Consider the following 22,741-nt stretch of genomic DNA (forward strand, 5'->3'; position numbering starts at 1 on the left):
ATGTTATATAGAAAGTGATGTAAGAAATGACTTAAGAATGTTGTAAGCTTTATTCTCTCATTTGTGATCCTGATGAAATAATATGGATTTTCGGGTTAATTTAGTGTCCTCCCTTAAGTACTTAGTGTATGATGGAAGATAAATACTAGACATTAGATTAGACGAACCATAGGCACAAACAACCTCCCTCTAGTTGGCCACCCCCTCTAATCGGAAGATTTCTCGGCACCACCAGAAATTCCCGTGCAACAACGGATAAAGCCTCGGGAGCAATGGGCCTAACACCCATATGACATCCAACGGAGCTGATTCAAATGACTATATAGGTGTTGGTGCCGAATAGTACTGAAAATGCTAGTTTCTTTTAGCTCGCTCTAGCCTATCTATTATGAGAAACTGTTGTACTAATCATTTTTTTTCTAAATAACTTCAGCTTCAACTACTCGTGGAGCTGGAAAAAGTTGTTTCACTATTGAAGCAAAACTGTACCTAACCTAAATTACTATAAGAAGAAAGGAGCAATTTACAAAAATGCCAAAACTGCAGTGCGAATGGGCGCCAAACGGCCGAAACCCTAACTCCGCCAGTCCCATCAGCCCCCTCCATTTCAAATCCACATTTCCCCCTTCCTCCGCCTCTCACCCCTTCTCCGGCGAGACCCGGAAATGGATCTCGCTGCCACCCCCTCCAGGTCAAAATCCAAGCCCAGATCCTCGCCGGCGAAGCCCGTCGCCGCCCTTGCTGAGTCCAGGATGGACCTCTGCACCCCGTCCAAGCCCACGCCCAGGCGGAAGTCCAAATCGACGGCCTCGCCGGCGCCGATTTCTCCGGCGAGACCCTCCACCGTCCGGCGCTCGCGCCGCCTCCTTGAAACCCCCACCAAAGCCGCCCTGGAGGTTCAGGTGAAGGCTACGCCGACCCCTACCTCCAGGGGCAAGCGCGCCGCGCCGTCACCTAAAACCCCTGCTCAGCGCGAGCCCAAGAGGCAGAAGCGACACCCGAGAAAGAGGGCATACTACCGGAAGGTGGTGTATGACGGCGGGGAGTTCGAGGTCGGTGATGACGTGTACGTGAAGCGGCGGGAGGCGGCGGAGTCTGACGCGGAGGACCCTGAGGAGGAGTGCCGCGTATGTTTCCGCACCGGCGGCGGGGTTATGGTGGAGTGCGACGCGTGCCTCGGCGGATTCCACCTGCGTTGCGTGCGACCGCCGCTTCGGAGGGTGCCTGAAGGTGACTGGGCGTGTCCATACTGCGAGGCAGAGGGCGCCGGAAAGGTGGTCGAGCGGCCCAGGCCGCCTGAGGGCAAGCGCATCGTGAGGACCGCCAGGGAGAAACTCCTTTCCAGCGATCTGTGGGCTGCACGCATCGAGAGGTCAGTGAGGCTTTGGCACTGCATTGGGTTTCGAAGTTAAGTGGTGAGCCACGAATTTCTGAAAATTGGCCTAGGATTTTTTTTTCTTATACTATATAAAATGTTTTAACTGGTTATAGTTGACTACTTGTGAACTGGAAGGTGCTTACCGCTTACCGGTTGTTACTGGTTACTGACTTGCCGACCACTTATGATAACTAACTTGCGGTGTTATAATCTATCGTGCAATAATTTGTCCTATTCATGGTTTAAGTGTTTCAATACTGAGTGATGTGTAAAAAGTTCTATTATTAGTTGTAACATTCAGGTTTGTTCGTTGTTCTATACTGAGGTGTGCCTCTTCATCCTCTTCTGTTTGTTTCTCAAAAAATGTTAAAAAATCAATCTGTGATGGTAGATGTTCCTCATTTCCTCAATATGTCACCAGATACACTTTACATGTGTCAATGATACTTAACACTTAATGCAATGTTTGTGAGTTTACTGAATGGTGCTGTTATCTGTAACAGTTTATGGAGGGAGCTTGATGGCACATTCTGGGCGAAGGTCAGGTGGTACATTATCCCTGAAGAGACTGCAGCAGGAAGGCAGCCGCATAATTTGAGAAGAGAGCTGTATCGTACCAATGACCTTGGAGACATTGAGGTGATCATTGTCTTCTGTGTATAGTTGTCTCTTTCACAATTTTTCTTCGCTTGTCCTTTTGTTGTCTTGAGTTCTTTGTGCTTATGGCCTGTACAGATGGAAACAATCCTTAGACATTGTTCTGTAATGAGCCCCAAAGACTTTAGGGATGCTAATGATGGAGATGATGTATTTTATTGTGAATATGAGTATGATATACATTGGCATAATTTTAAGCGTCTGGCAGATATTGTTGATGAGCTGAAGGTATGCACGTGAACTCTTGAGATGCAAAACAGTCGTCTTTGAAGCTTCGACACCATTGCGATGTACCCAGTGACTAAGCTTGTTCCTACTCATTTCTTGTAGACAAAGGAAGATCCCAATGACGAGCCTTACAATGCCGGAGATGATTATAACAGTGACACTGATGAAGATTCAGAGTATGATGAGGAGGAAGAACCTACATCATCTTTCTCTGCCAGAAGGAATCAATCACATGAATTGGCAGCTGTAACAACCCTTCTCTTCTCTCTTCATCTTCTGTTTTGTATTTCTTTACTGAAATGACATATTTATACATAGAATTCAAGGAAAGGTAGAATATATGGCCTACAAAAAATTGGGATACGAAAAATTCCTGAGCATGTTCGGTGCCACCAAAAGACTGAGCTGGAGAAGGCAAAAGCAACCCTGTTATTGGCAACTCTTCCTAAGTCATTGCCTTGCAGGGATAAGTATGTTTATTCATCTGACTGAATATTGTGCGCGTTTTACAAAAACTGCTACTCAGCTGAAGTCTCATTTCAGAGAAATGGAGGAGATATCTATATTTGTAAAGGATGCAATCTGCAATGAACGATGCCTAGGACGCTGCCTATATATACATGGTGTACCTGGTACTGGCAAGGTACTACTCTTTTTGTGGGTGCTTTTATGGTTTTATCTCATCTGCCGTGGCTAAACATTAAACCAATTTTCTGCATCTCTTTTATCAACCTACAGACTATGAGTGTACTTGCGGTTATGAGGAGGCTGAGATCTGAATTTGATTCTGGAACTTTGAGGCCGTATTGTTTTATTGAAATTAATGGTCTTAAATTAACATCTCCAGAGAATATCTACAAGGTACTTCTGTTTTGTGGCCTAATGATAAATAAATCTGCCCTACTCAACTGTAGCTGGCACATAACCCTCAGGAAAGAATTATAATTGGTGTATTCTTTTTAAAATCTGCAGGTTGTATATGAACAGTTGAGTGGGCATAGGGTTGGGTGTAAAAAGGCTCTTCACTTTTTAACAGAACATTTTTCAGGTGGCACTAAAATTGGAAAGCAAGCAAACCAGCCAATTATTTTGCTCATTGATGAGCTTGATCTTCTTTTAACAAGAAACCAATCGGTAATAATTCAACCCAAAATTATAATTGTTTATTTTGCTCATAGGTTTTATACCAGGGAGATTAATAATAAATAAACTGGCTGTTTGGTATTAGCATTTGTTTTCCTATCATTTGACACTGGTATTTTTTCTTATCAGGTGCTGTATAACATTCTTGATTGGCCCACCAAACCAAATTCAAATCTAGTTGTTATAGGTAACTAACTATTGTTTTATTTTGACCTGTGATTTTAGCCTTACCTTTTACTTACCCCTTGTCTGTTTTGCTATGATTGCAGGTATAGCAAACACAATGGATCTTCCAGAAAAGTTATTGCCTCGTATATCAAGTCGGATGGGTATCCAACGACTGTGTTTTGGTCCATACAATTATAGGCAACTGCAGGAAATTATAACAAGCCGTCTAAAGGGTATTGGTGCCTTTGAGGAACAGGCTATTGAATTTTCTTCTAGAAAGGTTTGCCTTGCAATACCATGTTTCTATGTTTGCTGTAATGTCTTTTTATCCATACTTCCATAGCTGTTATTCTCTGCATCATTCCACCATTTTTGAGGTTTCCTTGGAACACATGAGGTGGTAAGTTCATGTTATGGTTGATTATAAATGAACTCATGATACTTGCGTTAGGCATCAAATCAAAGTAAAATATTAGTACTCCCTCCGATAAAAAAAAAACACATGACATTTTTTGCTTTTTATAGTTTTCGTGGTGCAATTTTGACCATACCTTTTCTTCTAAGATAAGTTATAACATCTAATAAATGCATGAGATTTTGAAAGTGTTATTCAAGACAAATATTTGCATGTGATTTTCATTTTTGCAAACTGAATGTCCAAACTTTAAAATATTGACCGTATTTTAGCCAAAGTGTAATTCATAACCATAGGGACTACATTAAATGAGTTCACATTGCAGAGATCAATTTTTTTGAAGCCTGGGGAAACAAAGAATTTTAAATGGCTGTCAATTTACGCTCCTCACTTGTCACTAATTAACTTGTACGAAGATCATGCCATTTTCTATTGTAATGTTGGTTTGGACTTCCATTTACTTGCCTTTGCTTGTAGGTAGCTGCTATGTCAGGTGATGCTAGGCGAGCTTTAGAGATTTGTAGACGGGCAGCAGAGTTTGCAGACTACCGTGTTAAACAATCTCGACAGTCTGCACAGGGTACTGTTTCTGCAAATAAAGGTACTGTGCACATTTGTGTTGGAATCAACTATTCAAGAAAAAGTGTGTACACTGGATTATTTTATACTTATGGTCACATAAACCTCGACCACCAGTACAAATCCACCATTCGTGTTATGGTTTTACGACTTCAACCGTCCATTGTTTGGGTCAAATTCCAACTTGCATATAATCCACTGAACACGAATCCGATACTTGTAGGTGACGGTGTTGTTTCCATGGGTGACATAGAAGCTGCAATTCAGGAAGTCTTCCAGGCACCGCATATTCAAGTGAGTTGACAATGTGCATTTTATGCAAGCTTGTACCCATAACCAGATCAATTATTAAAGTCACTTGACCACCCATCATTATTTGGATCTCTGTAAAATTTTTATCTCTTTATTTACAGGTGATGAAGAATTGCCCAAAGTTTGGAAAAGTTATATTGGTTGCCTTAGTTCATGAGCTGTACAAAAGCGGACTAGGTGAAATAATGTTTGATAAGGTTAGATTATCTTTTGTGTGTTTTTACTTTTTAGCCCCTGAAGGGCGGGCCTGGTGCAAGCGGTAGAGTCTTACCGCCTGTGACCGGAAGGTCGCGGGTTCGAGTCGCGGTCTCCTCGCATTGCACAGGCGAGGGTAAGGCTTGCCACTAACACCCTTCCCCAGACCCCGCACAGAGCGGGAGCTCTTTGCACTGGGTACGCCCTTTACTTTTTAGCCCCTATGTTTCTGATTTTTAATTCTGTTGGTGGAAATAAAAAAAGTCCTTGCCAAGCCCAGGAGTCAGAGTATACAGATGGCCTTTAGGCTTACATGCTTAATTGCCTATGTGCCATGATGTTGACTCAAATCCAATACTTAGAACAAGTTACATTGGTACAGAAATTTGTAGCGTCAGTTATGTCTGGCATGGTCCCTTGTGTGGCTGTCCCACCCCATGCTGGCAGTAGGGTATGCGGACGGCGGACCAAAAACTACCTTACAAATTGTTCATTTGGGATTTCCTCTGTTTTGCTGACATTTTTTTTTTCTGATGGCTAAACTTTTCTTGACATTGTATTGTTGGACTTCCAGACTTTATTCAGGCTTCAGAATCCCTTGTTCATTTTTTAGGCAGTCCCCTATTTCCATTAACCACTTTTTTTTTTCTTTTCTATCTTACCCTGCTGCAATTGTAAAACTGGATGGAACTATTGCAAGTGCAATATTTTTTCACTGTATTGTTCATTTCAATACAACAACAACAACAACAACAAAGCCTTTAAGTCCCCAACTTGTTTGGGACTTAAAGGCTTTGTTGTTGTTGTTGTTGTTGTATTGTTCATTTCAATGATTATCATCCAGTCTTAATTATACTTTCATACACTAAGTGTTGCTTTTTTTCCCCACTAGCTTCGTATCTGATTAAGTTTCCATGTGAACTGAGGCATGCAATGAACTGTTTCATGCTTACCTTGGAAGTTTCATAGTGGCAAGATGTTAACAGTACTGCTCTTGTTTATGTCCTGCCTGTTTGGGGCCATGCACATAATACTAGTATGGGTGCTTAAGAAATCTAACGAGATATTTTCTTTTTCTGTAGTTAGCAACAACAGTTTTCTCCTGGTGCCATGCCAACAGAGAACTAGTGCCTGGTTACGACACACTCGTGAAAATTTGGTATGCTAGCTAATCCAATCTAATGTGTAGCTTGCAATAGATGAAACTGTTTCAAGTTCCTTATACATACTGTTGACTCCATGAGTTCATGTACACATACCATCATGTGTAATGTGGCCAGTGAATTGTGATGGTGTTGCCTTTGCTTCTGTGTGTCATAGCAAATGCAGTTACATTGCCATGTTCTTATTGCAACTTCGAACCCTAGCATCTGCATGTATCATTCTACCTGTCCCAAAGAACATGATGTTCTAGTTTCATCCTCAGCTAAACTATCTTAAGTTTGACAAATTTTGTACTAAAAAAAATACTGATATCTATATTACCAAATACCAAATAGGTGCCATTAGATTCATCATGGAACTATTTTCGTAGTATGCCTATTTCATGTCATAAATGTTGACAGTCTTCTTTGTAAACTTGTTCAAACTTAAAATATTTTGACTTAGGACAAGCCCAGACAAGCCCAGAATAACATGTTTTTATGGGACGGAGATAATAGTTTTCTAGCATATTGAAAGCAATGGCTATATGAACTAGGGCTTGCTTGGATATAGACTCAAGTGAAAACTTCAGCCTGACATACATTTCAATTGCTATTTCATCCTTTTCATTTCTCATGTGTTGAAATTTTGAGCATGTGAAGATTGTGTGAATTTGTAAAAATTGGACCCTATTCAAGGTAGTCCAATTGGCCTACCTAGAATGACAGGCAGTAGTTTTCTAGTAAATATTATTGAAAGCAATGACTACACGGACTAGTGCATGCTTCAGCCTGACATCCATTTCAATTGCTATTGCATCCTTCGTATTCACATTTTGAGCATGTGAAGATTATGTGGAATTTGTAAACTTGGACCATGCATTATTCAAGGTGGTCCAATTGGCATAGCTTTTGTTGTACTAAATGCAGTTGTTGCTTTTAGTTAGCTGGGAATTACTTGTGAAAATTCTCCTGTTGTTGGACATTTTCATCTTCTGTGGCATTTCATTCATCTCTAACGAGATAGAACCACTGATGCTTTGTACTGATGTTCCATCACTTCTCATTTCTTCTAACTTTTATTTACTCTCCCTTGATTTAGTTCAGTGCTCTATCAGTAACTTTTGTATATGTTCCATTCGCAGCTGCAAGCTTGGTGAAAGCAAGATCATCCTCTGCGACGAGGGTAGTAAGCACAAGTTGCAGAAGCTGCAGCTGAACTATCCAAGGTCGGCTTTTGAAAACAGCATTAAAAACTTTTTTTTTTCGAAAGTATTAAAAACTTTTTAAATCAAAGCCAAACATCAGTTTAAACCTACTTTCTCTTGCTCGTGATCTAATACCTCGTTTTCTCGGTTGACAGTGACGATGTGACATTTGCCCTCAAGGAATCCCCAGATCTTCCTTGGCTATCCAAGTACTTGTGAGGCTCATACTGCATTAACCATTAATTCCTGGCATTCTGCTGCAATTCTGTTCTCTTTGGAAGCAACAATTCTACTTTACCCGCAGTAAGTTCTCTTTGCACTGCCGATGTCCTGATTACCGGCTTTTCATCCGATCTTTCTGGATTCTTGAACCTGCTAAGGAGCTTACCACACATATCTTATGCAGAACCTTTCAAACACACATATCCCATGGTCGATCTCGTGGTCACTCTAAGCCTCAGATCTGCAAAGGAACCGGCAAAGGATGTCGGCATGTCGCTGCACCCAACGAATCGCACATATTTAATCGCACACCAGGAATGTAAAACGTTAAGAAATCTGTACGTCTGGAATTTCGTCTCCTTCAAAGTATGTTGTTGTTTATGTTGTAATTGAACTGCCGCGTGTGAGCTGATCCTGTTGTTTTCTATTCCCATCTTTTAGTAACTATATAACTATATAAGAATTGCTTGTTACAAGAACATTGAGAGTTTTGAATAAGAAACATTGAGATATCAAATTTGTACTCTTTTGCTGGCTCCAATGCGTTGGCCATCTAAATCTCGTTCTTCTGTTCTTTGGTCGTCTTCCTCGCTAAACTGAAAACAGCCTAAGTGGTTTAAACTAGCGGCCTTCAAAATTCGTTTCTGAAGCATCGAGGGCCCGCGGTCCCGCCAGCATTAGCAGACCAGCGGTGTAACAAAACAACAGGGCATGGCGAAAAGAAGCGCCGCCGCCGCGCCAGAGTCCCGGAGCCGGCGCGGCGCCCGCGCCCACGCCGTCCGGTTCCTCCAGAGGATCCATCACCGCTTCCTCCGCCTTCTCGGCGCCACCACACCCAAAACCGGCCGTCGCACGGCCAAGTCTGCCCGCAAGGTCGTGAGACCGAGGGAGCCCAAGAGCCTCAGGGCGGCAGATGAAAAGCAGGAGCAGGACGTCGAGGCGCGGAGCCCCGATGCCGCCGCCGCCGCCGCCGCCGTTTCCGCTTCCGAGGCGGCCGTGGCGGGCAAGTACTGGGCGCACCGGTACAGCCTCTTCAACCTCTATGACCGCGGCGTGCGCATGGACGCCGAGGGCTGGTACTCCGCCACCCCGGAGTCCATCGCGGCGTCGCAGGCCGCCCGCGCCGCGCCCGGCGATCTCGTCGTCGACGCCTTCGCCGGGTGCGGCGGCAACTCCATCCAGTTCGCCGCCAGGTACGTCACGGGGACTACGCGGCGCCGCGCCATCTCATCTCCTGTTTCTCTTTGCCCTCTCCTCTGCTACAGAGACTGACCCCGCCTCCGCGGCGCGCCTCGTGCTGCAGGGGCTGCTATGTGGTCGCCGTGGAGATCGACCCGCGAAAGGTGGAGCTGGCGGCGCACAACGCGAGGGTGTACGGCGTCGAGGACAGGATCGAGTTCATTGTCGGTGACTTCTTCCGCCTGGCGCCTTTCCTCAAGGTATCGTCTAATGAATTCAGTAGTGCAGGGAGACTGAAAGATCGTCACAGTTTGTGAAAGCTCAGTGCGACCAACCGACCAAGCTTTGGCCACTGATTTCTGAATCCTGAACCTCTCATGTCATATACTTATATCTGTACCCTGACACCTGATCATACTAGTCACTGTAAAGAAGAACGTGCAGTTATTTCACCATTCAAATTATTTGCTGATTGATTGCCTCAATGCCACCAGGCTGATTTGGTGTTCCTTTCACCACCCTGGGGAGGGCCATCATACATTCAAGCTCCAGTTTACACTCTTGATATGCTGAAGCCGAAAGACGGGTATGTTGTTCGCTTTGTTTGCCCTTGCTGAAAGATAAAAATGAGAATCCATGTTTCAGCTTCATAGTGAAATCCTGATAACGGATAAGCAACTTGCACATTTTGCACCGTAATTCTGTAGCTACGACCATCAAAGTTTGCTCACAAAAATTCAATGTGAAATTGTATATACATGTATAATTGGGTAGCATTTGTATAGCAATCAAGATGAAAACATAGAATCAAGAGCTCTCAGAACAATAGCGTCTTAACAAGCTTACGGCTGTGTGTGTAGGTATGCGACATTTCAAGCAGCTCAGAAAATAGCTCCTAACATCATGATGTTCTTGCCGCGGACCGTGGACGTGACTCAAGTGGAGGAACTTTCCTGGTTGTCTTGCCCTCCCTTAGATTTTGAGGTATGTTATTTTTAAAACTCTTCTCAAACTTCCAGCATTTCGAGGGAACTTTTGTGTTTCAAGACCTGTCGATCTCTGATCATTCCAGAACGAAGAGAACTACGTGCACCACAGATTCAAAGGAATCACTGCTTATTTTGGAAGACGATGAGATCACTGAGCCCATTGTCAAAATTGGGATGAGCACAGAAGTTTTTCCGGGTTCATGCTAAAATCAAAATCTATGTCAATAAAATTGCTCCAAAATTTGTGTGAAAACCAAATATGCCAGAAGCAGAAGGGCCCTTAAAAGATGAGAATATAAGGTCATCTGAATCAAAGCTTTAGCTCCTCTGTTGGGAGTTATGTTGTCGGTGCGAAAAGTGACCAACAAGTAAATATTTATAGTTTTGCCGTACGTCGTGATCGGATGTGACCTAACACTCAATGACACAAGGTTTATACTAGTTCAGGCAACGTGCCCTACGTCCAGTTTCAGTCGGTCGATGACTTTATTCCTGAGCCCAGATGCTCGAAGTTTGCCGTGGGGTTACAAATGAGTGAGAATAAGAAGGGGGTGTTAAAGGTCCGGTCGGACTCTGGACCGAAGGGTCAAGAGTGACGGGAGTTCCTACGTGCGCTAAGTATGAGAACGTATGCTCTGTGTAGGCGTGTAGCTTTAGAGTTCTAGAGCCGTAGAGCTGTTCGAGTGCTCAGAATGTCTAAAGCTTAGAAGAGAAAGACAGTTGGAATGACCGTCGTTCTTTAGGAGAGAGCACATCCCCTTTTATAGGTGAAGGGGACGGCCTTACAAGTTAGGAGAGAGAAAGAAAGAGAGTGTGTGTGCTTTCTAGTCTTGTTGCCTACGCCGTCGGGTACAAGACAGTTTGTCAGCGCCCACAATACTGTTGACGTCTAGATGCATGTGGTAGGCTCCATCGTGTTCTTCTGGTATGGCAAACGTCGGCGCCTACCATACTGTAGGACAAATGTCGGCGCCCACAACACAGTTCGTGTTCTGACATGTCTGAAAGGTTGCAAAGCACCCTTCTGCCATGGCCTGGCGGTAGTGTCCTGCAGATGTGTAGGGTACGGTCCTCGGTATTGCGGTTGACTTGAGCGCCTTGCCTTATCTGCTCTGCCTGATTCTTGGGTCCTCACCGAGCGGGCGTCCCCAGTCGGCTCCGACCGCGCCGGTCGGAGAAGAGCTGTAAGCAGAAGTTCGATGTATTCCCGGTTGGAAAAGCGGGTCGGAGTCGGAAGCGAGTGTCGTTCCCTCCTTGACCAGGTCTTCCGGTCGGAGACTGGCGTCCCATTCGCTTCGCTGAAAAAACAAGCCGAAACATTGTTCCGGCTGATTTGTTGTGAGAAAAAAACACTGTTCCGGCTGAAAAAACAAGTTGAAAAGTACGGATTATAAGACAAGTGAACAGGGCTAGCTCTTCCAGCCTGTCGTTAGGTATCTGGGCCGGTCCAGGAGTCGCGCGTTGTTGTAATGCCGTCTGCTGGGCCGAGCTTTTGCTGAAAAACGGGTCCATCAGAGACCCTGAGTTTATGAACCCGACACATGTTCTCTGCAAAATCATCTGTAGAGGTCAGGAAGGAGGATACTCATTATTAGATATCTAAATTGAGCTAGGAAATTAAAATGCAGTCCCTGCTCAAAGGATGTTGTCACACCATTCTGTCCAGTAACATCAGCTCCTTATCTTTCTTTCTGGCTCCTGTTAAGTGGCCTGTCTGTTTGCCTAATAAGATCCCCAAAGTTGCTATTTTTATATGTGATGATGAGTAATTTTTTAGAAAGAAAGGATAACTCTATAATGATTGATACAATTTACAGAAGAAAATACAGAATCATCACCCCGTTCATTTCATCGCTCTGTCGCCGTTCCCTCTCCTCACCCAACTACAACAGAATTATATTCTTCCTCGCATTTCCGTCCCCAACTTGTCTACTAAAGCAAAAAAATTCCCATCTGTGATCAGAGAAAGAGTGGAAGGCGTGACAAAGCGACATTTACTAATCACATATCACATCATGAGTTCCTGAAGGTATGCGTTCCCCTGTTGTATCCGTAGTAGGAGAGGTACCACCTGACGAACTTCTTCAACCCCATCTCCAGGCTGGTCGTGGGCTTGTAGCCGAGCTGCTCCCGTGCCAAGCTGATGTTGGCGTGCGTGTAGGGCACGTCGCCATTGCCGGGCATCTCCACCACGTTCCTCTTGGCCTTCACCCGCAGGTACCTCTCCAGGATGGACACCAGCGTGGGCACCGTGACGGGCGACGTGTTCCCGAGGTTGAAGATCCGGTACGGTGCCGGGCCGCGCTTCTTGCCGCCGGTGCCGGTGCTTCGGCCCGCCGTGTCCAGCGACGCGAGGCAGCCGCGCACGATGTCGTCGATGTAGGTGAAGTCCCGGGCGAGGTCGACGTGGTCCCTGCCCCGGTACACCGTGATGGGCTTCCCTTGGAGGATGTTGCGGGTGAAGGAGAAGTAGGCCATGTCGGGGCGTCCCCACGGCCCGTACACGGTGAAGAAGCGGAGGCCGGTGACGGAGAGGCCGTAGATGTGGTTGTAGGTGTGGGTGATCTCCTCGCCGGCCTTCTTGGTGGCGGCGTACAGCGACGCCGGCCTGTCGGTGCGGTGCGCCTCCGAGAAGGGGACGCGGTCGTTGAGTCCGTAGACGGAGGAGGAGGACGCCCACACGACGGCCGGCTGCGGGTCGGCGTCCTTGCAGGCCTCGAGGAGGGAGACGAGGCCGGCGATGTTGGAGTGCACGTACGACGCCGGGTTCTCCATGGCGTAGCGCACGCCGGCCTGCGCCGCGAGGTGGAGCACGTGGGTGAAGGGCACGACGTCGAAGAGCTTGGCCAGGAGGCGGCCGTCGTTGATGTCGCCCTCCACGACGAACACGCCGTGGGAGCCCAGCAGCGCGCGGCGGGCCTTCTTGAGGGAAGGGTCGTAGTAGGAGTTGAAGTTGTCGATGCCCACGACGCCGTCGCCGCGCTTGCGGAGCGCCAGCGAGCAGTGCGTGCCCACGAACCCCGCGGCGCCCGTGACGAGCACGGACAGCCCGGCGCCCTCCGCGGACCCCGGGGGCCGCCGCGGCGACGCCGACGCCCGGATCTGGCGCTCCCAGTGCAGCCCGCCCCAGGACGCCGCGAAGTAGCGGGAGGATGTGTCGACGAAGGAGTGGACGCTCAGGTACGTGGCCGTCATGGCCACCAGGAAGAGCGCCCACAGGAACATGGTCCCCGTGGACGCGAAGCAGCGGTGGAGGTGCCGGCTCATCGCCCCCGCCCGCTCCACCTTCACCTTCCCCGGCGTCGGCGGGTACAGGTCCTCCTCCAGCACTCGCATCCTCCTCGCATGCGACCGATCCACCCGCACTGCAGCCCACTCCGGCGGCCAATGCAAATTAAGAGCTTTTGCAGGCCTCGACCGCTTCCGTCTAAACAGGGATCAAGCCTTCGATTCCACCTGCACCTGCTGCTCCTCTATGTGATGACGTTCTTGCATGCGCGCGTTCCTTGCAAGATCGTCTTCTCGGCAATGGCATGGCACCACGATGGGCGGAGGCGGCCGGCGCGCGCTGAGGACTAAGGAGGGGAGGGGAGGAGAGAGAAAGGGGAGATGTTATAAATAGCCATTGTTGGCTTGCTTCGTGCTGTGTTTTTTCAGGGCTCGGCGATGTTGATGGAGGTCCCTGTAATTTAGCCCCGTCTATTTTTAGCTGCGCTCTTCTATGCTCTGTCGCCGTAGAGGCTTCATTCATTCATTCCGGCGGTGGCTGGTTTCGAGGAGGTTTGAAAGTGGCGTGACCATGGGAGACGAACACAGAGCTTCTTATCAGGCTAGTCTGAGCAGTCGGAGCTGGGAGTTTCATGTCCCACTTTCAAAGGATGTTACCTCAGTTTTAGGAGTACCGAGGGATTGATGAAACAAGCTCTCTCCATAAACATTTTTATCTCACTGTTCCAAAAGGCCAGTTACATAGTAGTATGTAATTCTTTTGTGGTGTCGTGATCAAATGTGTTATGTAACTCTTTCAAATATCACCACCTTTTCTAGCACTCTTTCAAATGATGAAACGTATCTTTCGAAGGATAATTACTTGACGTTTTTATATCAAGATTCTCTTCAGGACCGCTTTCTTCTTCTTTTGTTTCGTCTTCAACTACCATGTTATGAAGTACAGTGCGATACAAGATAACACAATATTCTCGAGTTGGCCTCGGTCGTATAGATGAGTTGGGCATTACAATATCTTTTTTTCTTCGTTTATTTGTTCCTTATACTTGTCAGTGACGGGCATAGATATTGAGTTCACAAACACATCCCATTTTTTGGTGTATTCCGTGAGCAAGAGAGTAACATGTGTTACCCGTTGATCATGTAGCTGACTCTTAACACCTTGGGCCCTTTAGTTCTTTGATAAATAGAGTACACTAGTTTGTAACATTGATATCACTGTTGGAACAAGTAACAGGGATCGTTATTGCACCCTCGTTTGTTGCTAAGATTAGTCATGTAACAAGAAAACTAAAGGGATAAACTAATTAGAGATATTTATGGATATTCATGTAACGAAAGAGACAGGTTAAAAGACTGATATGCAAGAAAAAGAGATATATTCATGGGAGAAAAGGAAAGTTCAACCAGCCATTTCAAAGAAACTGATCAGTTGGAAAGTCATAGTTAGAAACCATCATTGAGAACTTGAAATGGCACGCGAGCGCTAAATAAAGATCGTGCTTGAGTGAATTAGCCCTTCCACGCATTTGGTCATCTTTCCTATTGCCAATACGTACTGTCAATACTGCCGAACATACCAATGAATCCTCTTCTCTCGCCAATTTTTGGGTAGACGCTCATCAATTTCTCTCTATATTGATGAAACTCATGTTCTCTCTTGTCGACGTTTTGTCATAGAGGTACCCGCATGTCGCCTAGTAAATTTAGCTATGCGCGTGGGCTTCGCATACCTAGCACTCAGAGACTCATGATTTATACTGGTTCTAACAATGTGCCCTACGTCCCATTCAGTTGGTGTTCAATTATGTTTCTGAGCATGAGGGCTCGATATTTGCTATAGGGGTTACAAACTGAGTAAGAGAGAAAAAAGAAGAATGAGTCTAAAAAATTGAGAGGGACTTTGCTAAGAGACTGACGTCTCCGGCCTATGTGGGGAAGAAGAGAACCTTGTTGCCCCTTAAATTGCTAGGAAGCACGGTTACAGAGAGGAAGAGAGAATCCTCCATGCCGTGTGGGTCTCGGGGAGTGATGTGCGCTATTGCTGCATGCCGCGTTTCTTTCTGGGAGACCATTCTCCCATGTTGTGTAGGACAAAAGGTGGTATGCGAGTCTCCCGTAGCCCCGTTCGCTTCACGAGGAATGGCCTTCAGAAATAGTTCTGGCTAGATCTTTAGTTTATAATTATATAAGATTTCATCAACCGGAATGATCTGACATCATACTGTTCCAAACGAAACGAGCCCTTAACCATGTTGATGTGAGCTGTTGTGACCCATGTTCGGATGTAGATGGAACAGTACGCTCAATGCGCTGTAATAGCACTACAGTAGCACTACAGACGTTGTGTTGTTGTATTTCTCATCTTGCCACATTCGGCTTTTAACTTATATATGTCTGCAGCCTTGGGGTGGAGCAGGCACGCTCGTCTATGCTGAGTTGGCAGCATGTTCGTTTGGCTGGATTGTATCGTTGCTGGTTCGTGAAGAAGTACTGCTGTTGGTTTATGTGAAAGAAAAATATTATTCTGACTAAAAATTTACGATCATTTACGACACACCACCGTCAAACCAACAGGCTGCCAGTCGACTTCTTTCGTAGGTCACCGAGCGGTCAAGTTATTCGTGGACTCAGACATACGAGCTAACCCCGTATGGTGAGGGTATCCGATTATAGGTACTCGTCATATGTACTTTTGAATTCTTTGCTAGATCAACATTTTTACTAATATGTCAATGTAATAAATGCACATAAAATCTGCATTAAAACTGGCCTTATAGTATAAACAATTGTCAACAGTTCATACATTTACATCAATCATAAAACTAAAAGATGTACTATATGCACAATGCAAGGACTAGTAAACAAACTGAATTAACAAAAACATGACCCCTGTGTGCGTTATACGGAAAAGGTTCCGTGTCCAGAAAGGTCGCGATCATGACACCGGTTTTCCCTTGCAGACCCAACAGGCCAACAGCAACGCAACAGAAACTAAAAGCTTGCCGGATCCCTCCGTCTTTGCGTTGCATGGGACCCACGCCGTTCCGTTTCTGTGGTTGATAAGCTGACTGAAGCTAATTTATTGTGAGAGAAAAATATTATTTCATGACTGATAAGCTCGACTGATAAGTTCCGCTGGATCTTTTCATGTCCCTGTCTAGTACATATCATAAAACACCATGCATGCAAACACCAAATAATGAAATGTCATTGTTCAAGGCCATACCAGTACGACTAGGTGTGTTTTTGCTAGTCATCAATGTTGGACACCTTGGCCATGGATAATGAGCTCAAGCTCGGTTCTCAGTTATGGGCCTGTTTAAATCCTAGCAAATTCCACAATCTAGTCTAGCTTCTAGAAGCTCAGATGGTATCCAAACATCCCAGAACCCCGTAAGCCAGTCTCAAAAGTTGAATGAACCTATCTCCTACCATCTTATAGGAGTTTGGATGGATCCAATCATTGCCTACATGGACTCTGTTTATGGGCCCGTCTGAATCCATAGGATTCTAATAATCCGGATAAAAAAAATTCCAAAATCCCAATATGTCACTCAAATGGTCTAAATTTTAAAGGGATTTTTAACTCGTATAGAGAGATAGATTCTTAGAATCCCAAAACTGTTGATTATTTTTATCTCTTTTTATCCGGATTCTTAGAATTACATGGAATTCAAACGGGCCTATGTATATCCAATGGGGTTGTTTTCCTGTGCCTTTTGCTGGCAGTTTGGCGACAGCGAACCGGGGGAAACGTGATGGTAGTCAGTTCCGGAGCCTGTGGACCACGATCCTGTCTCTGTTTGGCTGAAAAAACAAGATAAAACACGGTTCCGGCTGATTTATCGTAAGAGAAAAATACTATTTAAGTTGAAAAGTATATATTATAAGACAAGCGAACGAGACCAAAATATAGTGATGCATGGATTCTGGGCTCTGGTCAACTGACATTGCCAATCAGGGCGGAACCTGCACATGGTCTGGACGAGGGGGGAAAAAGGCTTGGAAGCTTCACGGGGTTAGGTGAAGATTCTGCTTCTGCCGGTTTGGATGATGGCCAGACGAGAGTAGCAGCCTGCAATAGCAGATCACAGGGTTCAGTACTTCAGTGGGCAGTGGCAGGTAGAAGGAGACGAGCCAAACTGGGCAAGTTTCCAGTTTCCCCTCCTGTGAAACGAAAAGCAACCGGTTTCTTGGCACTCGGCGGTGGGTGAGGAGGCCCGGCGTCACTTCTCCGGGAGAGCAAACTGTGATCTAGCCCGTGAGCCGACCCCACACACGGCCGGCCCACGTGACTGCGGAGGCACTAGCCAGCCCCAGTCGCGGCCAGGGTGCGGCGGTAGGGTAGCCGGAAGAAAAGAAAAGAAAAGAAAAGCAACACAATTCAGGACTCGTCGCCGGCGGCGATGGAACAGCGGCAGATCCAGGAGGAAACGTGGCCAGAATGACAGGCGGTGGGTGCTGGATCCTGCGTCGTCCCAGCTTCGCTTTCGACAAGGCCAGCGTGTCCGTTCACTGTTGACATGTTATTAGCCCCGTGTTTGGAGGGCCATGACGATAGTACAGCAACAGTGCACAATCTGGTTCGTGCGCGACCACGATCACGATGGGTGTCTCTTGGCTCTCTGCTGGCAGAGTCGTAATTCATTAGGAAAAAGTCTACTTAATCCCCCATCTATTAACCATGGTTTACTTCACCCCAAACTATAAAACCGTCTATTTTACCTCCTGAATTTTTCAAAACCGTCTATTTTATCCCCGGTGGTTTTGCTACAGTAACGGTGGTTTGCTACATTTACTGTGGTTTCACCTTTTCTTTTTTTATTTATTTTCGCTGAATCTTTGATAAATCATAGAAAAATCATAAAATAGAAAATCCAATTTTGTTGGACTCCACATGAGTAGATCTACATAGTTAACATATAATGTGGTATGCTTTAGTACAAATGTTTTGTTGTATCTTTAGATTAATTGGAAAATCTAATTTTGTCTGTAATTAATTAAAATTTATCTATAACTAAGTTATACATGGTCCAATGAGTACGGAATTTTTACTATAGTTCAAGCATACAATAATTAGCCTACCATAAAAATTTCACCATAATTGGACCACAGAAGCTGCAACTATGAATTGTTTCAATTAATTACAGACAAAATTGGATTTTCTAATTAATCTAAAACTACAGCAAAAATTTTGTACTAAAGCATATCATATTATGTGTTCATTGTGTAGATCTACTCATGTGGAGTCCAACAAAATTGGATTTTCTATTTTATAAATTTTCTGTGATTTAGTATGATTTTTCAAAGATTCAGCGAAAATAAATAAAAAAAGAAAAAGATGAAACACAGACACTATAGCAAACCACCGTTACTGTAGCAAAACAACCGTCGAAAACCGTCCGAGGGGTGAAATAGACGGTTTTGAAAAGTTCAGGGAGATAAAATAGATGGTTTTATAGTTTGAAGGTGAAGTAGACCATGGTTGATAGGTGGGGGGTTAAGTAGACTTTTTCCTAACTCATTACTAAGAGCTCGCTCTCCCTCTCCCTCTCCTATTGCTTTGGCTTTGCTACCCGTTCAGAGCAGAAGCGGCTTTACAGATAGATAGTACTGCAGGCACGCACAGTACCCATACTCGTCCAGCCCTCATCACGAACTTGAACAATCAATGCCACAAAATAGCAAACTCGATTATCAAATATATAAGGAAAGGGATGAGGATGACGATTTGGCACCAGATATCCGGAGGTGTGGAAAGAGCTGCTCTGATAAGCGGAAAAACCATAAAAAAAAACGATGATTGCTCACGAAGGTTTCCACAGAAAGACCCCTTGGTTCTAGCAAACAGATCACAATTACAGGTACCTGGAAGCATACCAATGGAATGAACAAAATACGAACAGTTAACATAATATAGTCATAGATCTTAGGTTGTAACTTGATAATGAGCGAATTTGTTGATGTTGCACCCACAAAATATGGAAAGTGCCAAACAATGGGAACTACCCTGGGAGGAGTTAGGAACAGGAACAAGGAGAAGCGAGAACCACTTAAATGGAGGAATCTATTCATGGACGGATCCAGCGGTGGGGCTAGGGGGGCTTCAGCCCCCCCTACCCATCCTGAGCACGTGGAGTTTCTCTAAGCCATCTCTTAAAATTTTATGCATACATGTATTAGGTAGGAGGGGCTAAGGTTAAGAGAAGATAAAAAAATCTCTATTCTTTTGTTCAGCCCCCCCTAAATTTTTTCCTGGCTTCGTCACTGAATCTATTGTACTACCTTCGTCCACGAAATAATGTAATTATGGGATGCGTGCCAGTCAAAGAAGCTAAAGTTTGACTAAGTTTATAGCAAATATTATTAATATTTATGTCTCCAAATAAATTTATTATAAAAATATATTCTATAACTAATCTAATGATACTTGCTTTGTATCATAAATGTTTACACTTTTTTATATAAATTTAGTTAAAGTTTAAATTATTTGACTTCTTAAAAGCCAGAATTGCATTCTTTTACGTGGTAAGAAGTATTTCTAGGACAAGCAGAGAGTTCTTGTGCCGGCACCGGCAGCCTGCAGTGCAGGCTTTCTGCATTCTAGTAGCAGTAGTATCTGGTTGCAGATTGCAGACTTTCAACTCCACCGGCCTCCTCATCCTTGGATCCCCACCCAAACGAACCATTTGACCATCACCGCTCTGCCACTCTGTTGCATTGCGTCGCCGTCGGTGTCAGTGTGGCGGTGTCCGTCACCAATCCTCTCCCAGGTCCCAAACAAAGGCCAAAGCCCCGCCCAGCCCCACTCACACTCCACGCCGTGGTCTCGCCATGTCGCGTCTCCCATAGACAACAAAACACGTCACGTTCCTCTTCCTCTTCGTCGTCGTAGGTGTCGCGGGTGGCGGTGCTCACCGTTGGTGTGGTGGGGGGAGCAATGGACGCTTCTCCTGCACCGCCGTCGCCGCCACCGGGGTCTCTCGCCATCGAGCGGAAGCTGAGCCCGGGGGTGCTCCTCCTCATCGCGATCCTGGCCATGGTCTTCTTCATCTTCGGCCTGCTCAACCTGCTGGCGCAGAACCTGCTGCGCCTGCGGCGAGCGCGCCGGCGCCGGCGCCAGGTCGGGGACGCCGCGGCGGCGGCGGCCGACGGCAGCAGCCCCACGGCGTTCCAGGGCCAGCTCCAGCAGCTGTTCCACCTCCATGACGCGGGCGTCGACCAGGCCTTCATCGACGCGCTGCCCGTCTTCCCCTACCGCGCCGTCGCCGTGGGCCGCCGCGCGCGCGCCGCCGCCAAGGACGACGGCGACCCGTTCGACTGCGCCGTCTGCCTCTGCGAGTTCGCCGACGACGACAAGCTCCGCCTGCTCCCGACGTGCGGCCACGCGTTCCACGTGCCCTGCATCGACGCCTGGCTGCTCTCGCACTCCACGTGCCCGCTCTGCCGCGGCAGCATCCTCGCCGAGGCCGACTACTCCTACTCCAGCCCGTCGTCGTCGTCCTTGCTCCTGCTCCACCACTCGTATGGCCTCGCCGAGACGGCCGCCAGGGACGGCGGTGATCCGGGAGATAGAGGCAGCGACGAGTCACCCAAGGACGACGCGGAGGAGATCGTGGAGGTGAAGCTGGGCAAGCTCAGGTGCGTCGACGGCAATGCCAGTGCCAGGGACCTCGCGCCCGACGGCACAGGTAGTAGCAATGGCGGCAGGGGAAGTTTCGGGCAGAGGCGGTGCCTGTCCATGGGATCCTACGAGTACGTCATGGGCGACCACGCCGCGCTCCGCGTCACCATCAAGGCGACCCCGAAGAGGAGGCCCGCGAGCTCCAGGTCGTCGCGCCGCCGCCACGCGCTGTCGGCGTGCGACCTCGGGTGCCCCAAGAAGGCGGGCGCGTGGGAGACGGCCGTCACGGAGGCCGGCGCCGCGAGCCTGAGCAGGGACAGCTTCTCCATGTCCAAGATCTGGATGGCGTCGGTCGCCAGGAGAGAGGAGGACGGTGGCCGCCCTGGCTCCGCGGCGGAACCGGCCGCCGGCGAGAGACGCGCGGCGTCGTTCCGGTGGCCGGCGATGGCCTCAAGCTGCAAGAGGCACCGCAGAGACGAGGAGCCTTGCGACGTCGAGGCAGGTGGCCCCGGGGAGAGTGGCGCGTCGTCTCTTGCAGAAGAGAGGCCGCCGTCGGTGCCTAGGGCGGCGATGCTTTGGGTCGCCGGCGGGAGGCAGGGAAGCCATTCGTGATCCGCATTTGGTTTGCACTTTGCACGTTGGTGGTTGGTTCAACACATAAGATTGGATTTTTTTTTCTTTTCCTCGCTTCATTTCTTGTCTCCTTTTGTTTTATTTCTTAGATAGACTGATTACTGTAGTGATCGCAAAGCAAGCAGGAAATTGTATAAAAAAGAAAATGTGTTGAGGGAATTTCATTGGTCTGACTCAAAATTAGCAGATTAAAGAGGAATTCGTTCTTGGTGATTTGCTTTAGAGGTTGAACAGTGGTGGACGAACTTGGAAGCCACTCATGAGTCATGAGCAATAAAGAAGAATGGTTGTTTTGGTTGGCCAGGTTGATGGTGATGGATTTAAATTAGAATTCCAAATCTTGTTAGCATCTCTGACTCTGAACCTTCCTGCCTCCTGATGGAAAGAATCGGAGTCAAGAAAATCTGTCTTACTCATCACTTCAGGACACAGATTTAGTAACTGAGAACCTGACCTCATCGGCTGATCATCTACTCTTCAAACTCTGAAACTCTTGCAAAAACTGGTGAATGCAGACAAACAAAGTGCAGGCCTGTCTCATAAGATAAACAACACATCATCACTGCTGCAGGTGCTGCCGCTGCCATGCATGCATGTCAGCATGTGACGAGAAGGCGAGTGGAAGCCGGATGGGCACTTCGAATCCTGTTCTTTCCATTCACGAGCTGTTCTTCTGGCAGGTGGCAGCTGCTCAAGTTGCAAAATCTTAATGCTAGTGGAGTGGGTCGTGCACACCATATTTCCATGTGATACATATCATTCTCACTCTGTGAGCAAATACTTTTAACTTTGACAAAATATATAAGAAAATATTTGTACTTATGGTGCATAATTGAGGTCATTAGATAAATCGCTAAATATATATTTATAATAAACTTATTTAGATATATAAATGTTGTTAATATTTTTTAAAAATCTAGTTAAAGTTCATGTTAACTAACACGTACCCTATAATGAATTCTACTTTGGGACAGATGAAGTAGCGTAGTATGCAACCATCTACAGGCTGGTGCAACAGAGCTGCAGCTGCACTGTGGCTATCGCTGTTGTAGCAGAGCAGGTTAGACAATGCACAGTGCGCAGCTCCTAATTGCAATAAAGGTTTGGCATTCATATAGCCACAAGTCCTGCAAATTATTCCCTCTTTTTCATTTTTCCTTTTTTTTTTGCATGTTTGGGTTTGGGGAAGGCTCTAAAAGCATAGTTTGCCCTACCAAGTACAGACTCGATACATGTCAAATTATACGTGTGAAACGTGAGTATGTTAATTGAACTTTCATGCACTATATAATCATGCGCATTATTGAACTAATTGCCTATCAAGATTTACGAAATGTTTAACTTCTTTTTTATCCTAATAATATGCCTTACATTTTGAAATGGAAGGACAACTAATTTTCACAAGCAATTCTTGGAATTATGGAAATAACTGGTAAAA

The 22,741-nt window shown here is 46.3% G+C and overlaps 4 protein-coding genes and 1 non-coding gene across 5 annotated transcripts; 4 read left to right on the forward strand and 1 right to left on the reverse strand.

The window, feature by feature from the left end:
- The first annotated feature begins 584 nt into the window (after positions 1 to 584).
- On the forward strand, positions 585 to 8,113 carry LOC136520761 (origin of replication complex subunit 1-like). Its single transcript, XM_066514413.1, has 17 exons — positions 585 to 1,372; positions 1,882 to 2,017; positions 2,114 to 2,263; positions 2,366 to 2,509; positions 2,582 to 2,733; positions 2,807 to 2,906; positions 3,002 to 3,124; positions 3,236 to 3,397; positions 3,536 to 3,593; positions 3,676 to 3,854; positions 4,467 to 4,590; positions 4,792 to 4,862; positions 4,982 to 5,077; positions 6,158 to 6,234; positions 7,363 to 7,446; positions 7,581 to 7,728; positions 7,832 to 8,113. Exons 1-16 carry the CDS (start codon positions 666 to 668, stop codon positions 7,642 to 7,644), a joined length of 2,427 nt encoding a protein of 808 aa, XP_066370510.1. The 5' UTR covers positions 585 to 665; the 3' UTR covers positions 7,645 to 7,728; positions 7,832 to 8,113.
- On the forward strand, positions 2,171 to 2,248 carry LOC136525036 (small nucleolar RNA snoR28). The gene has a single exon (XR_010776367.1). It is a non-coding gene; the product is annotated as a small nucleolar RNA snoR28 (small nucleolar RNA).
- Positions 8,114 to 8,189: 76 nt separating the features above from the next.
- On the forward strand, positions 8,190 to 10,201 carry LOC136520762 (uncharacterized). The gene is made up of 5 exons (XM_066514414.1): positions 8,190 to 8,840; positions 8,951 to 9,086; positions 9,321 to 9,412; positions 9,687 to 9,810; positions 9,899 to 10,201. Exons 1-5 carry the CDS (start codon positions 8,359 to 8,361, stop codon positions 9,959 to 9,961), a joined length of 897 nt encoding a protein of 298 aa, XP_066370511.1. The 5' UTR covers positions 8,190 to 8,358; the 3' UTR covers positions 9,962 to 10,201.
- Positions 10,202 to 11,034: 833 nt separating this feature from the next.
- LOC136521693 (UDP-glucuronate 4-epimerase 1-like) lies at positions 11,035 to 13,472 on the reverse strand. The gene has a single exon (XM_066515448.1). It carries the CDS (start codon positions 13,149 to 13,151, stop codon positions 11,829 to 11,831), a length of 1,323 nt encoding a protein of 440 aa, XP_066371545.1. The 5' UTR covers positions 13,152 to 13,472; the 3' UTR covers positions 11,035 to 11,828.
- A 6,410-nt stretch (positions 13,473 to 19,882) lies between these two features.
- LOC136522909 (RING-H2 finger protein ATL13-like) lies at positions 19,883 to 21,439 on the forward strand. The gene has a single exon (XM_066516704.1). It carries the CDS (start codon positions 19,987 to 19,989, stop codon positions 21,280 to 21,282), a length of 1,296 nt encoding a protein of 431 aa, XP_066372801.1. The 5' UTR covers positions 19,883 to 19,986; the 3' UTR covers positions 21,283 to 21,439.
- Positions 21,440 to 22,741: the final 1,302 nt, after the last annotated feature.

Source organism: Miscanthus floridulus, chromosome 18, assembly GCF_019320115.1.
Source record: "Miscanthus floridulus cultivar M001 chromosome 18, ASM1932011v1, whole genome shotgun sequence".
NCBI lineage: Eukaryota > Viridiplantae > Streptophyta > Magnoliopsida > Poales > Poaceae > Miscanthus > Miscanthus floridulus.

Coding starts and splice junctions, on each gene's coding strand:
- LOC136520761 (XM_066514413.1), top strand. CDS start 666: ATGGATCTCGCTGCCACCCCCTCCAGGTCAAAATCCAAGCCCAGATCC. Junction 3,125..3,235: donor CTCCAGAGAATATCTACAAG/GTACTTCTGTTT, acceptor TAAAATCTGCAG/GTTGTATATGAACAGTTGAG. Junction 7,447..7,580: donor CTGCAGCTGAACTATCCAAG/GTCGGCTTTTGA, acceptor CTCGGTTGACAG/TGACGATGTGACATTTGCCC.
- LOC136522909 (XM_066516704.1), top strand. CDS start 19,987: ATGGACGCTTCTCCTGCACCGCCGTCGCCGCCACCGGGGTCTCTCGCC.
- LOC136520762 (XM_066514414.1), top strand. CDS start 8,359: ATGGCGAAAAGAAGCGCCGCCGCCGCGCCAGAGTCCCGGAGCCGGCGC. Junction 8,841..8,950: donor TCCATCCAGTTCGCCGCCAG/GTACGTCACGGG, acceptor CTCGTGCTGCAG/GGGCTGCTATGTGGTCGCCG. Junction 9,413..9,686: donor ATGCTGAAGCCGAAAGACGG/GTATGTTGTTCG, acceptor CTGTGTGTGTAG/GTATGCGACATTTCAAGCAG.
- LOC136521693 (XM_066515448.1), bottom strand. CDS start 13,151: ATGCGAGTGCTGGAGGAGGACCTGTACCCGCCGACGCCGGGGAAGGTG.